Source organism: Phyllobates terribilis, unplaced genomic scaffold (assembly GCF_046119375.1).
Source record: "Phyllobates terribilis strain yellow unplaced genomic scaffold, ASM4611937v1 Scaffold_1__5_contigs__length_1240528914, whole genome shotgun sequence".
NCBI lineage: Eukaryota > Metazoa > Chordata > Amphibia > Anura > Dendrobatidae > Phyllobates > Phyllobates terribilis.
Window position 1 is genome coordinate 809,789,995 of NW_027362761.1, and position 15,896 is coordinate 809,805,890.

At 39.1% G+C, this 15,896-nt stretch overlaps 1 protein-coding gene across 3 annotated transcripts in view; it reads left to right on the forward strand.

Moving 5' to 3' along the window:
* The window catches only part of ARHGAP24 (Rho GTPase activating protein 24), a 1,313,999-nt gene that overhangs the window by 588,753 nt on the left and 709,350 nt on the right, over nt 1–15,896 (forward strand). Inside the window, exon 1 of one of the 3 annotated variants that reach the window (XM_073637121.1) lies at nt 514–810. The exons of the other annotated variants lie outside the window; for them this stretch is intronic. Coding sequence (XP_073493222.1) covers nt 708–810 — 103 coding nt within the window. The 5' untranslated portion in view covers nt 514–707. Of the gene's footprint in view, nt 1–513; nt 811–15,896 lie in introns of those variants that run through there. 3 annotated transcript variants of the gene reach the window in all.

A 15,896-nucleotide genomic window follows, 5' to 3' on the forward strand; every position in this document is an offset into this window, starting at 1 on the left:
GTCATCAAAGCAAAAGGTGGCTACTTTAAAGAACCTAGAATATAAGACATATTTTCAGTTGTTTCACACTTTTTTGTTAAGTATATAATTCCACATGTGTTAATTCATAGTTTTGATACCTTCAGTGTCAATGTACAATTTTTATAGTCAAGAAAATACAGAAAAATCTTTAAATGAGAAGGTGTGTCCAAACTTTTGGTCTGTACTGCATATGTATAGGGATTTTACATGCTGTGGCAGTCACAGCTTACATCAGTATCACGCTATCAGTCTTTTACTATTTATTAGAGTTTGGACCTTTGATACATATTGCACTTTCATAAGGCTCATTTTTCCTAATAGGCAATCTTATGCTTGAGAGGAATTTTTACAGGTCAGTCCACTTTCTTGCATCCTCCTGGGTTCCATTTATTTAAATGCTGTGCTCCTCATAGGGAGACACTAGGGTGCTTTATACCTGTCCACTATCCATCTGGGCTATTTGTGACTCATCTGACACTGGGACTGGCTATGAGAAGCCGATACGTGGTGCATGTGCTTGAAACAATTTATCATGAAAGGATATTAGAGCTCCATGCCTCCATTCTATCTGCCTGAAACAATCTGCACAGGACACGCAGCACCTCGGCTGCTGTTAGGAAAGTGCTGCATTCGGAGCGGTGTATTGTGAGAGCCAGCGAGAGGAAATAGAGAACAGAGAATTCTAAATGCACAGGTTCCCTTCAGACATTTGCATGCTGTTTGACAGTGTGACTTCTGGAGCACTGCTTCTGGTATCCCCATCGTCAATCGAGAAGAGAACTGGAAAACGTAAGTTAGCAGCAATCTCATTTTTTGCATTGGAGAATAATACCTATGTAGAGGGGGTGAAGGGTGCATTGTAAAAGAATAAGTGGTAACACATGTATCACCTTTATTTATAGTGATATTTATCAATACCAGATATACCGGTAAGCTGGCATCCAAACACACATAGGGATTCTTCTTTCTAGCCTTGCGGAAGAATAATTGTGCGTCTATACTGAATCCCCAATGGCTTTAAAATCCTTAAAGTGCTACTGTAGATCTCGTTTATCCTCTGCGGAGTAGACTCAGCTGTAATTAAGATGCTTCTTTGACATAGCTGATTCAGGTAGAAATGTTCTCTGGTTGGTCGGTGAGGATGTATAGTCCAGTTGTGATGCATTACTGAGAAGTGAAGTGAAGGGAAGCGACTGATATAATGACATTCAGTAGTGATATATCATTTTGATAGGGTAATCTTGGCATGACATAGAATCTGTTAAGAGTTACTTTAAAATGCCCCAGGGCTTAAGATACAGAGCAGAATTTATTTACTGCCGAATTCCAATATCATATTTCTAAAAGGTAAATGTTCGGCTTTATGGTGTTGATCCCTCCAGTTAGAGGAAAAACTACACAGAAACTTGAATGTAACAGAAGACCTGTAATGCTTCTATTAAACAGTAAGTGATAGGACAGTGTAGATTTATTTTTTTATTAATATTTTATTTTACCTTAACACAAAGAAGCCCTGATCAGTACAACATGCTGACACGTATTGGTGACATTTTCAGTTTTATTTCGTTATTTAAAGGGGGCTGTCAGGTGAAAAGAAGTTCTCAATCTATCCACATGATAGGTAGTATCTTGTTGATTGGTGGCTGTCCGGCCGCTGAAGCTGCTCGATTCATTACCAATGGGGCTGCTGGAATAAGCCAAGCAGCATTCGGAAGCCCTATTACAAATGAATCGAGCGGCAATTACGGTAGGTGTCCTTTTTGTAACTGGGATTAAAGTTCTAAGTCGGAGATAAAAATTCCCTGCTCTGCAATTGTGTGGGTCCCAGTGGTCAGATAAATGATAACTTGTTTCCATTGGACAACGCCTTTAACTCTTTATTTTGTGCACCATGAAATATCTTTTAAGAAGCACTTCGATACATTTTTTTTTTTTTTGCTAAACCTGTGTAAATGTATATGTAGTGTACACCGGGCAGCTCAGTGGCTCAGTGGTTAGCACTGTAGCCTTGCAGCACTGGGGTCATGGGTACAAATCCCACCAAGGACAACATCTGCAAGGAGTTTGTGTGTTCTCCCCGTGTTTGTGTGGGTTTCTTCCGGGTTCTCCGGTTTCCTCCCACACTCGAAAGATATACTGATAGGGAATGTAGATTGTGAGCCTCAATAGGGACTGTGCCGATAATGTATGTATGGTGAGGTAGAATTAATGGTGCTATATAAGTGAGTAAAATAAATAAATAATTAATATATTCACTGCTCACCCCTCCAGTTTTCTTCTGAGTCACATGATGGCTATTCCGACGCACTGGCTCACACTGGGGTCTATGTATCAGCCAGAAGTTGTTTTTACAATGTAAGCCAATGGAGCATCAGAATGAGGGTACATTGGCTGACATTGTGATAGCAACATCCGGTTTATACATAGACCCCTGTGTGAGCTGGCGTGTCGGAATAGCTGTTGAGTGACCCAGAAGAGGACCAGCGCAGAGCTGGAAACCGAAGAAGACGGCGATCGGTGAGTACAGTGTATTAATGCACCTACATTACACTACATACACATTTACACAGGTTTAGTCAATAAGAATTTTAATACGGAAACGCACTAAAACCGCATGTAATCAGCACATGACTGACAATAAAGTTTTGTCAAAGCCAAATAGCAGGAAGTATCAAAAACAAAGCAGCTTATTTAAAACATGACACACCAACAAGAGACAAAAACTGTAGAGTAAAAAAGCATGAAAAAAACGCATGTAAAAAACGCAAGTAGCCTAGTTTACCTAATAGGTGCAGAAAATCTGCAACATCAAAAAATCACCAAATACTCATGGTGGAAACATAGCCTAAAGGGATCTTCTCACCAGATACACATAGGCTAGTCCCCCTCACCACACACACACTTGCCCAAAGACGATATTTTGCTTTTAGTAAACCTTTGATAAACTTTTGAAATATTTTTGACATTTCTCAGGCTCTTAGGCCATAAACGGAAACCACAATGTATTGCTGGATTGCCAAATAGATGAGGTGTCCATCGTTTTTAAAGAAAATAATAGGATTATATGTATCTGTATAGATTTTGGTCCAGGAGTCTGAAATAGATAATAACGTCTTTAAAAAAAGATCTATTTTTTCCCCTTTTTTCAAAAACTGAAGCACACATGTGTACTTCAGGGATATCTCTCTGGTGGTTGCACAGTCTCTGCCGGTGGTTGTTTTTTAAAACCTTTACAACTCCCATAAAAAGGGATGAGCTGCAATATCTGACAGAGCCCATAAATAGATGTGCAATGCTTCTGGGGAAAAAAGAAAATAATTTCTAGTGCTGGCCAATCTCTTTGAGTACGTTGCGGAGCTTTCACAGTGTACAATAATAATCTCGCACCTGCGCTTTGAAATCCCTCCACAATCCTCCCTCCCTCTTGCTCTCCCTTGAGTCTCCGTGACTCACTGGCGCCTGCGCAGAAGATAACAGACTAGTGTCTTCAGTGATCTTCTGTGCAGGCGTCGGCAGTGACGCACCTGCGCAGAAGATCACGTAATACACTAATCTGTGATCTTCTGCGCAGGCGCTGGTGAGTCACGGAGACTCGTGGGAGGGAGGATCGTGGAAGGATTTCAAAGCGCAGGCGTGAGATTACAGTGACGCCAAAGGACACTGTGACGTGCAGGGGAGGGGGGTACTATGATAATAAAGAGAGGAGGCAGGGATTCGTTATGAGCCCGGGGCCTGGAGCAATCATTACCATAAAGTCATAACATTACAAACATCAAAACTATTAATATGAGGCATACAGGTATGAATAGATTTACATTTCTATCACCCGTATGCCCATATTAATAGGTTAGTTACGTCCCAGGGGGTGACAGATCCCCTTTAATGTAATAATCAAATTGCTTTTCTAATGCACATTAATAAAAAAGTCCTTACTGTTCCCTCTCCACTCTAACGCCTTTTTAGCAACTTCCTGTTTGACGACGCTTCATTTGAGAATCCACAGCGTATGCTGGGATACTCAAACGAGTTATCTGGGAGAAGCAGAGACAAGTTCTGCCTTTGAAAGTGGAAGGACTGCTTTTCCTGCTTGCCAGATTATCACCTTACAATGTGCACTGACAGTGCACTCTCTTGCCTGCTCGTCACTTCTCCGGTGAGGGAGTGCACTGTCTGTGTGCGTTAAAAAGAATATTGCACAGTGACAAGATGCTACAAAGCATATGTTGGTATTGACAACCGATGCATGCGCAGTAGAGCAGGGACTAGCCAAGCCTCTGAAACGGATGTCACTGATGATGCTTTGTTTCAGCATTTGGACAGAGGCTGCTGCAGTGATCACATCCTCTTCCCCATGATGTCGTCTCGTTTGAATATCCCAGCATGCACTGGGATTTCTCAAACAAAAGGTCATAAAACAGGAAGTTGGTAAAAAAAATGAAGCAGTTAGAAAGAGTAAAGAGAACAGTAGGAATTTTTTAATTAAAGTATATTAGAAAAGCAATTAGATTATTACATTAAATAAAATTAAATTAGTGTTAGTTTTGGACCACCCCTTTAATTTATGAAACATGCAGTGATAAGCATGCATACCAACAGCTTAATTCTGTACATTTTTTTTTACCAGTCCATTAGTAACAGACTAAATTGAAGTGCCTTCTGTATCAATAAGAAGAACCAAAAGTCATATCTGAGTGTATAGTAAGGTAGAAGTCAGCTTCAGCTGTGCATATGCTGCAAAATACAGTGCCTCAGTGCCTATTCACTGACATTTAATGGCTCTGGAGTCATGAGCAGCAATCGCAAATGTATTCCCCAGACATGAATAAATCCCCTGAACATGTTAAAAGACCATTACGGCTGTGGAACAAAAACAAGCCAAAATATTCATTGCCAATCAGAAAATTGGCTGGTGGCTCTTAATATGCTCTACGTGGCGCTTATAGTGACACTATTGTTATTTAGATTTTTGTGGAGTGAAGCTGAGCTATTTGCTGGAATAAATTTATCGCTAATATATACTTATTAACCTTCTCTATTACTGGCTCAATCCTACATATATAGGCAGCGATTGGGATTCTTATTCCGGTCAATTGCTCAAATGCAAACCCCATCGCTTTAATCTTCTTGACATGAAAAAAATACTGTTTGCAACTGGAAAACATAAGTACAGCCATGGATGATTCAGTATCAGTTTTCTTCTGTTGAATGTTGCCGATTCTTTGAATAGCCTGGCAGTCACTAAAAATAGTACATTATTATTCAAATTCTACATAATAACTGGGCCATATGCGAGCTAGAATTGTTCATCTGATTGTCTAGTAAATGATCATTCCTATCCATTACTAAGACATCTAGGAATTTCCCTCTAAGATATGAGTAGTAAACTAGGCCTTGATGTATCCTTCATTGTAAAGTTGTCAAAAATCATTCAACTATTACTTGGGTGAATCCTGGGTGTAGTATTGAAGCTCACATAGACAGGATCAAAGTACCCCATTAGTGCAAAATAATACATTCAACTGGATGGACATGCGTCTTGTACGCTGCATAATAGGCTATTGTGAAGTTTCTTTGACGCTTTTGGCTACACATGGTTTTTCTAAACTCTTTCCAGTTGTCTACCACTTGCTTAACCTTTTTTAAGATCTGAGTTAAAAGTAAGGGTCTGTTTACATGGACTGACTGGAAGCACGATGCAACCACCAGTCAGTAAACCTCTATTGATCGGAGGTCTTTTAATGCCTGTTTACACAGGCAGACCAGAGCAAACGATGAGCACTGAGCGATCAGTAATAAATCGCTCAGAGCTCATATGCTTCCATGTTTCTTGGCAGTGGGAGTCATTTTCACACTGGATGAAGTATTGCCAAAATAATAATTTTTTGCTCTGCACAAAAAAATAATTTCACCCGACCAACGAACGTTTTTGCTCATTCAGCAGGTGATCGACAGTCTGTTTACACAACAAGATAACCATAAAACGAGGGTTTTTAAGAATGCTCATTCACAATTATTTTTCAGTATAACAGCAGCTTAAAGGGTTTGTCCAGGTTTGGCATGAAAGCACTCCATGTAACTGCAAACTTGCGAATCCTCATTGTGAATGCTGTCAGTATTCCCTGGTTCCAGTGGCAAGACTGGGCGGTCATGTGACAGCAAGTGTCCGATATGCATACTCCTGGCCACATTCTTAGTAGACGTGCATGGCCTTCCTCAATTCACTTGTATTGACCGCCTCAGTCTTACAGCCTAAAATGAAGAATCCTGACAGTGCGCACTTTATGCTCTGTGAGGATTCACAAGTCAACAGTCAAATAGAATTTGCACTTTTTTTTAAGTCTATTTTATACGTGTTCGCCTGTTTTTTTTTAGTTTGCCATTGTTGGCATTGTTTAGGGTTTTCAGATATTTCATCTGATTCATCATATGCGACTTTTTCAAAAAGTCTCAAAATTTATTGCAAATGTACTCCAGTCCCCCCATAGAATGATTTTATGTACGCCAGATTGTTTTTGCCCAATTTTGGCAACATTTTGAAAAATATGCAACCTGAAAAGTTGCAAAAATGGTAAGAGACAAAAAAAGACAATTTTTGACAAAAAAATGAATGAACTGTGTGTGCCATTTTGATGAATTGGTGCAAAAAAACAAAGCTGTTTGAGCAGTCAGGTTCCCCATAAATGAGGATATATGGACCATTAATATAGATTATGGAAATCAGAAAACAAAAAAATCTATCAAATGAATAGAAAACATCCTAGGCTTCAGAAATAAAAAACCTGTAAAAGTGGCATGGGAGGGCAGGGTAGTCAAAAGCCTGTATAAAGCATGTAAAAGTGGCATGGGAGGGCAGGGTAGTCACAAGGGGACTGTAATTACTGATTAATAAAATAGTCATCCTGCGGAGAACATGGTTTGTCATGGAAGTAGATCACTAAGTAATTCATTTGGCTGGAGTTTACAAATTAAACATTACTGTTGAATTCATACTTAAAGATGACCTGTCTTTTTAGCCAATGGGGCGTGGCCCTCAAGAAGATGTCAATAGAGTGGAGTTTATGACCATGGCTAAAAAGACTATATTTACATACAGGATAAAGGGGGGTTTAATATCAGAAAAGGAGATATAGAGGAAGAAAAGAAAAAGAACACCAGATCTGAAAAACTGCAGAACAGCGAGATTTACACCACGGAAAATATATTCATGGCAAGTGACGGGACCTATTTAATACACTATGGATGAATCTTATAGGAAACTGTCAGCAAGTTCAAAGTCTGCGTCGTTCTGTTTACATCATTTGATCATAAAATGGATGGCCTAACCTTATGACCTGTAATTACTCCAATAGGTTGTATAATATGTTTAGACAAGGTAGTAAATGATTTATGTTGATATCTACAGTATTTTGTACTTTATGTGTTTGCTTGCTTTGCTTTCATTGCTATAGGTCAAAGATTGGGATGGAAACACATTGGTGGCCAAAATAAGCCAATATTGGGTTATTTTTTGTCAGTAATATTTTATTTTGGAACTAATGGTCCATATGTACCAACATTGGCTTATTCGGTACAGTTTCAGTTCATTTCATCGCATGTTCTTGGAGTTGATTTTGTGACAAATGTATCAAATGTTGCCTGGCATTTGTTATAGTTTTCACGTTGGAGAAATGAAAATGTTTTTAGTTAGGGCTCGTGCAGACGACTGTAGTTTCGGCCCAAGTGCTATCCGACAAACACATCCGATCGCTCTCGGAACAATGCTATTAAATGAGGCCGTGCACAATTTTTTCCTGGGACTGAGTGATCCAAGGAAAAAATTTGCAGCATGCACAATTTACCTTCAATATAATCAGATCACACGGCCATTCAAATCTAAGGGTCCGTGAAAAAAATGGGACCTCATTCGGATGACATTCAAGTGAGTTCCGATTTTCATAGACTGACAGAATGGCATGGATGGAGAAACTTTTTTTTTTTTATTCTCCACGTCCGAGGAAAACGGATCCCACTCTGATCATATTCTGATCAGTCTAATGAGAATGTGACTATTTTTCTCTGATGTGGACAAAACGGTCGTGTGACCCTAGCCTTAGATGCTTACAATTTTTGCTTGTTGATGTGCAGACACATCATTTTTTATAGCAACTTTTTATTAAGTTTGGCTAAAAAATAACTACCCATAGCTGCACTCATTTGGCTAACATAGATGATAAAGTGGTGCACCATGCACAAGCAATAGTTTGGTGTAATTGTATGAAATTCCACACACAAAGTACACTCCCTTATTTCCACCTGGAAGGTGTCATATTTTGGAAGCGCAGTCGCTTTATTTGCTTGGACATTGTAATTCTTTTCTATTACAGTCTATAACCTCTTCTCTCGCATGGGTCAATCTAATACCTCATTGAGATGTCGGTATGCAAAATACTGTCCAATGTTCATCGGTGGTTTTTATCTGATTTTCAACCCACAGCAGAGATTTGTCACTGACCATAGGACTTTTGGTGCTGATTTGCACCTTGATTAGGTCCATTAAATGCTATTAATCCTCGTGTGGCAACTCACTGTGGCCTGAGTGCAGTTTTCAAGTGGAGTATGCTCGCTCATCACTACTTGCCAATTCTTTTTTTTTTCTACATCACAGATTCCTCTGAAAACAATGGGAGGTGGAATTCAATCTCATTTCATGCTGATGCAAAAAAATACATTGTAATCATTGCGAAAAATTCACTATCTAGAAGTTGGCCTAAAAATAATTGCATGGTAAATAAAAATAATAAAGGTTATAGATGAATACAAAGAAAGAATTTAAAGGGAACCTGTCAAGTTTCCTGACTCTTTTAAACTGTCTCCATAACCTTCTAGATGTTAATTCATGTATTCCAGTAATATGTTTATTGTTTTATGGAACTGCACATATTGGAGAAAAATAAACGTATACACAGCACCTCACTGTACTCCAATCAACCAGGACTAGTCCAGTGAGGAGTTTACTCATTGAGACTAGTACGGATTCAGTATATGCAGTTGCGCCCCCTGGATGTGATGGACAGTCCTCGCAATCTTTTTTCCCCTCTCACAGCTCTGCTTTGCAGTAGACTATTAGCAGGGCTATAATAGGAAAACCAAGGTGCCGAGAGGAATGCAAGCTATCAAGATGCCAGCAGTCAATCACATTCATGAGGGCATAACAGCAGCTACTGAACCCAGACTAGTCTCAAAGAGTAACCTCCTAACCAGAGTGTATCCGTAAGAAAAAATAGCTGGAACATCCAATTTAAATTCTTCACTTTGTTCAGAAATACATTTCGAACATCAGCATGGCAGGATAGCAAAACATGTCAATTGACGCGTTCCGATCATTCAGCCTTAATCGCATCTGTTACGACTAAAATTAATAATTTTAATTATAACTTCTAGGTATTTTTTCTTATTGTTATAGTTTGCTTGGACTAGCTAATGGGCTAGCTGGAAGTCTTTTGGAATATACGGTGGTGGAAAAGCTGAACCAGTGAGTTGATTTTCCCTATTGCTTGCTGCCTCTCCGGACTAGTCCTGAAGCATACATCACCGTGCTGTTTATAAGTTGATTTTTCTCACATATGTGCCATTCGAAAACATAATGAACATTAATGGAATGACATGATCAAACATCTAAACCATGACATGAATAAATGTCTAAAAGGTCATGGCGGCAGAATGAAAGCATCATGGCACCTGACAGGTTCCCTTTAAACACAACTTGGAAGCATGCCTCAACCATGTAGGGGTTTAAGTGATTTCATTTTCCATTAACCACAACTGCTTTTCACCTTATATGAAGAACCTTATTTGTTCTTCTATATTGATCTCCTGCCAGTCAGCTTTGTGTCCAAGCGTTGTGATGAATGTACTTTCTCAAGGCTGGGCCCCTTGTTATACTGGTCAATGCGAATTATGAATACCAAGAAAATTGCCTGATACAGAAACATTGGTGCTAAATCCATAAATCACAAAGAAACAGTAGGCAACAGATTAGAAAACAACCGAGAACAAAAACGTATTAATAGTTTGTAGATTAACACTTGAATGCCTGGCCTCTCCTTTCATCACTAAGTGAGTCAGAAGTAATGTAGAAAAAGTAAAGTCGTTGGTTATTCTTTTGTGTCAGATCACAACAAAGACGAATAATGTAGAATGTTTGTTGTGTTCAAAATCTTGTAAAAGTCAATATCTGAGATTTGAAAATCCTCCCACAGCGCACCTCCTGCCAGCTACATAGCAAAGTTTTAGTCACCTAACTTAATAAACCCAGTTACAGTTTAATAAACAATTATGTAGAATATGCAAATATGATCTCGGAGTTTTGATTAAATGATTGATGCTTGATTTGTCATATTATGCAACCGGTTTTAGGTAAAAATAGTAATGCTATATTTTAAAACGACATGAATTATACATAATTATGTTCATGTATATGTAAATGATATGTATGTTTAAAAAAACAACTTTGTTTTTAAACTGCTTTTTTTTGCTCATGCAGAGCCCATCATTTATGGGTGAATCATTAATTGACGACTATTATGTTGAACTACAGGGGTAGAGTACTGACAGCTCACTCTAAACCCCTGGTGTGAGCACCAAGAATGCATGTTCTGCCGCCACACAATGTTGTACTTATTTTATACTAAATATAGTCCATGACATCATTGAAATGTCACTCGTAAAGAGTAATCGTTTTAATTTATATTTCTTAAATCAATAATACACATGAAAGTAAGCAACTATGTAATATATCATATCAGAAAATATACTTCTTTCTCCTCCAGGACTGATCATTCATTCTCAAAATACTCAATTAACAGGTAAAATTTGTATTCAATGAACACAGACTTTCTCATTTCTGAGATAGGAGATAACAGTTGGTGCTTATAAGATTCTATGTAGATTGAAGAGGGAGGAGAGCTCTGCCTTTAGCTCCTCCCTCTCTCCTCTACCTAGAGTCTTATCAGTACCAACTGTTATCTCCTATCTCAGAAATTTATTGAATACAGATTTTACCTGTGAATTGAGCATTTTGAGAATGAATGATCAGTCCTGGAGGAGAATGATCAGTCCTGGAGGATATCATTACTGATAGCTATGTTTTACTCTGAGATGCATTGATTCATGCTGCCTGTGGTTCGGGCTTGAATTCTATCATGTAACTGCCATCTAAGTCCCAATATATTATCAAGGCACATAAACCCAAAGAATAGAAATGTAGTACAGGTACTTAACCAATATAAAAAAATGATTTTTATTCAAATTCAGGTTAAAAAGTAAAAAATATCCATAAGTACATTCAAATAAAGTCAATGTACGATACAAAATAATCAAAAAGTAAAGATGCCATAAAATATGAGCAAAGAAATATAAAAGTGATCAGACGCTTCATCCAGACAAAGCAGTTGCGAATCACACGTCATGTCTGTCCTGAGTAGGTGAGCACATTTATTTCAGATGTCATGACTATTTAGGCTCTGATCTCTAGGTATCATATTTGATGCCATTTTGAGGTATCCATATACTCACTTTTTGGTTATTTTTCATCATGCATTGACTTTTTTGACTACCGAACAAAAATACAGTATGTACATTTTTGGCTCAGATGCCGTTTATCTATATGTGATTTTCTCATTGAATTTTAGTCATTATCTGTAGTTCACCCACTTGTGTGTTTTCCGTGTCTGATGTACTCATGAACTTTTTGGGAGCTTTTAACTTGAATTTGAATAAATATTAAAAGTTCTCTTTAAATGCCCCTCTTTTTCATAAAAAAAACGGAAATACAATTGTTTTGTAACAACGGAGATATTAACTAGAATCAACATTTTTCTTTAAGGAAACAATGCTAGTTAATGCTTCTACAATATATGCTGGTCAGTGGGTAAAAATATCACATAAACTGCACAGCTAAAGCAAACTACTTTGCATCAATAAGGGCACACGACCGATTTTCTTGTACTAGTGATATCCGTGGTTTTCATGGATAGCACTCATATCCATGATATTTTATGGGGTCGTACATGTGTCCAATTTTTCCTCGGACTGAGTGGTCCTAGAAAAAAATTGGAGACATGTCCAATTTTAATCCGAGTGTCAGATCAATGTTGGCAATGCAAGTCAATGGGTCCATGAAAAATATCGGACTGCTCTCAGATGACATCCAGTTTTCACAGACTGACAGAATGGAAGGGGTGGAGAAACATTTTTTTTTCTCTCCACCTCCAAGAAATATTGATGCCACTCTGATTGAACTCTGATCAAACTCTAATTGGAGTCTGATCAGAATAATTGGACCACTTTTCTCAGATGTGGAGAAAACGGTTGTGTAACCCTATGCTAAGAGTAAGAAAATCGACAATCAGCATGGCTGCACTTCCTGTGGTTGACTTGAGAGAAATGATCACCAAAACTGGATAGAAAGATGCCAATATCTCTGTAAGGTATTAGAAAAACAGCGAATTGATACAAGATACCACAAGGCTTATGCAGGGATGTACTGGGGGTTCTAGCAGTGCATATGCCCTGAGCTCTATGTGTTGGCACAGATGGGAGGGGACCAGAAGTCACTTAGAGGAGCACTTTTTTAAGCTCCCTTCTTTTAACAATTGGTAATTTGGGTGTAGAAAGTGTATTACAGTACTTATAGGTTGCCATCTTCTACCGTTTCTAACGCCACTTCTGGTCTGCTCTGGCATCACATGACCACATTTGTGACCTGCAAACTCCTACAGCATCTTCTGTGTGGTCTGGAGATAACTTTCTCAATGAGGCTGATAGGGTCCCCTAATGAGTCTCATACACTTCCATAGAGAAAGTGACCTCCGGCCCACATAGAAGACGCAATGTGAGCCGGCAGATCACAATTATGATCACGTGATGCCAGACCGGCGTTGGTAACGGCAGAAGATGGAGACTGGCAAGTACTGCAATTCACACACGTTACTGACTACTAACAGAGGGGACAATAAAAAATAAAATGCTGTGCTGGCAGTGCAACATTACTTACATTGCATGCAGCTAGAGTTGAGTAAAAATATTCTCAGGATCCTGATCCAGCTGCCAAGATGGTAGTCTGTGGTCGCGAGCAGAGTCTTGTGAACCTCCTCATCCCTTTGGGCCTACTAACTTGAAGAAGAGGTGTGGATGCCAGCAGGTAGGAAGTTCGCAGAGTCTACAGACCTGGCTGGTGGATCAAGGTCCTGTAAAGCTTATTGCTCAACTGTATATGCAGCGTATTCTCTGCCCTCTTCTTCCACAATTCCTCCTCCTGTTGGTCTGTTGGCCTGACTTTGCAATTAAAATGAATTCCACACCAATTTCTAGTACTCAGGTTTGGTTATCTCCTCTCCTTTTCATCATTAGTTGTTTCAACATGTGCAGAAAAAAAAGATAGGGGGCAAAGATTAGATCAGTTGATTTAAGATCCCAAACAACACAAGAAGAGTAACTGTCTTTAAAAGGTCACTGTCTTTTCAATAAACGTGTCTCTGTTTGGCAGAACTGTAACCCCCCTTTTTACAGAAAATTCCCTAAAGTGCCAACCACTAAAAGTCACCCAACTCTGTTGTTAGGTCAAATTTGATAACTGTTAACAAAGAACTGTCCACAACTGTCCTAGACCTCAGCAAATCACTTCTGTTGCACCATCATAATATATGTTTCAATTCTTGTTATTTTCTCTATATCTGTAAGCTATGTTTATCAGTAAGTCACCGATTTTACTGTCTGTAAGGATCTTGTCTAATAACATATAGATGGATGCACATACAGTATACAGATGGGACTCTAACTAAAACTAAGAGCACAAATCATAATTATTCATGCTGCTGTCTCTCAGCGAGGTCCTCTTTCATTATACTGCTAACTCAATCTCCTCTCTGGCTTTCTTTGTATTACTGTCTGTTAGCCACAACTCTCCTCTCTGGCCCAATTCATACAAGGATACAGAGAGGAAGGGTTTCTATTTAGGGCTGGTATCTCATTAGCTACTGTGGTAAGAGCAGAGGTTTCAGCATGTACACTCCTGGCAGATTGCTCAGGATTAGTGTTGAGCGAATTTGTTCGGCATTTCAAATTCGAGTTCATATTCGGGGTTCCGGCTTGTTCGCGCCCAAAAATCTGCTCCACCCATGAACATCCCTGATTTGCCAATCTGTCACGCAGAACCCCGTACATGAACCTGAATTTGAAATGCCGAACAAATTCGCTCAACACTTCTCAGGGTAGGTAACTTTCATATAGGTCATAGTTGTGAATATAGTGAAGAAAGTTGAAGAAAGAACCATCTACTACTACATTAGACACCTGTATTATAAAGAGTACATAGTGGTTGGGGGGTCCTGTTACTTATTTTGCATTGGGGTCAAAGAACTTAAACTTACTTTTCTGCTACAGAATTCATAGAATTTTTTTTCTGCTTTAAAGCCACATATTTTTTTTAAGGTGCCTAAGTATATTGAATCATTTGACGTCCAAAATTGAAATTAATTAGTCAATTAAATATAACAATAACTATGCTGATGAAATCGTCACTCAACACCCAGTGAATTTATTACACGCTATGCATTGTTTTAGTAAATAGAGCTGAATTTTAGAAGCTTTGGCAGCAAAAATGAAAATCCATAAAGGTTAATGATTACAAAAATGTGCCAAAAAATGTGAAAGAAGCTGACTGTAATGTGTTTTTCCTGAGAGCACCATTTGTCAGTGAATTGCGCAGTTTATTTTATAATACCCACTGCTATCTTATGTAATTATATAGGACACACAAAAGTTTTCCTTGAAGATACATTTTATAAAATAAAAAATGTACTCATTGTTAAAGATGTTAAAATAACGTACAGTAAAATAAATATACATGATTATATGTACAGTACAATTTAACATGCTCATTGCACATAGACCTTCTCTGATAATGAAGCTTCCATTTGTATAACATAAAAAAGGTTAGTAAGAGTTGAGGTTTTCAGTTAAAGAGGTTCTGCAGTCAAAACAGCATTAATGGCGGTAAAAGATGAAGTTGGATCAGCTTATCCGTCTACATAGACTGCATAGAACCTCATGCACACTTTATATGAGGCACATAATAGATGATGAGACTGTATCATGTATCATCTTTTTGTAGCTTCCCATTTCAGAGATTTTCCACTCCTGACTTTTTATGCATCAGGCTCTAAATAAAATAATAAAAAAAAATGCTTACTTTAAAGCCCATCATTCTTCTTCTAAGGGATCATGCACATGACAGTATTATTTGTCCGTATGTGATCTGACAAAACATCGGATCATACCCAGACCAATGTTAGTCTATAGGGCCGTGCAAATGTGGCACCCCAAGGGTCTGGTTTCCACAGTAACGGCAATGTTATGTCTGAGAGCAGGTGGGAGGTCTCTTGGTCAGGGATCCTGTGCATGCCACACCTCCTGCCCAGTCCTGGGAGGGGAAGAACTTCCCCTATATAAACCTAGGGCTGAGGCAGGGTTAGAGAGTAGAGAAGAAGTAGAGACAGAGAAGAGAAGCAGCATAGGAAGAAACAACAGGAGCTCTGTGGGAGCAGTGCTACAAGGAGTCAGGGGCTGGCAGCTGCAGAGCTCGCCCTGACTGAGAAGCTATCACCGGACCCGGAGTCCGAGGCTGTGGGGACTAACTCCTATCCAGCAGCAGAAACCGACCGGCAGGGGATTTCAGGTCTTCTGGCCAAGAAACCTGAAGGCACGGTCACACGCGTGGGACCAGCACCGCCGTCGTGGAGCGGAAGCTACTAGAAGGCCCCGAGTCACCGGCCATACGGGTGAGCACCACACGGTACACTCAGGGACGTGGGCTACTTATACCCGCCTCTAGCAAG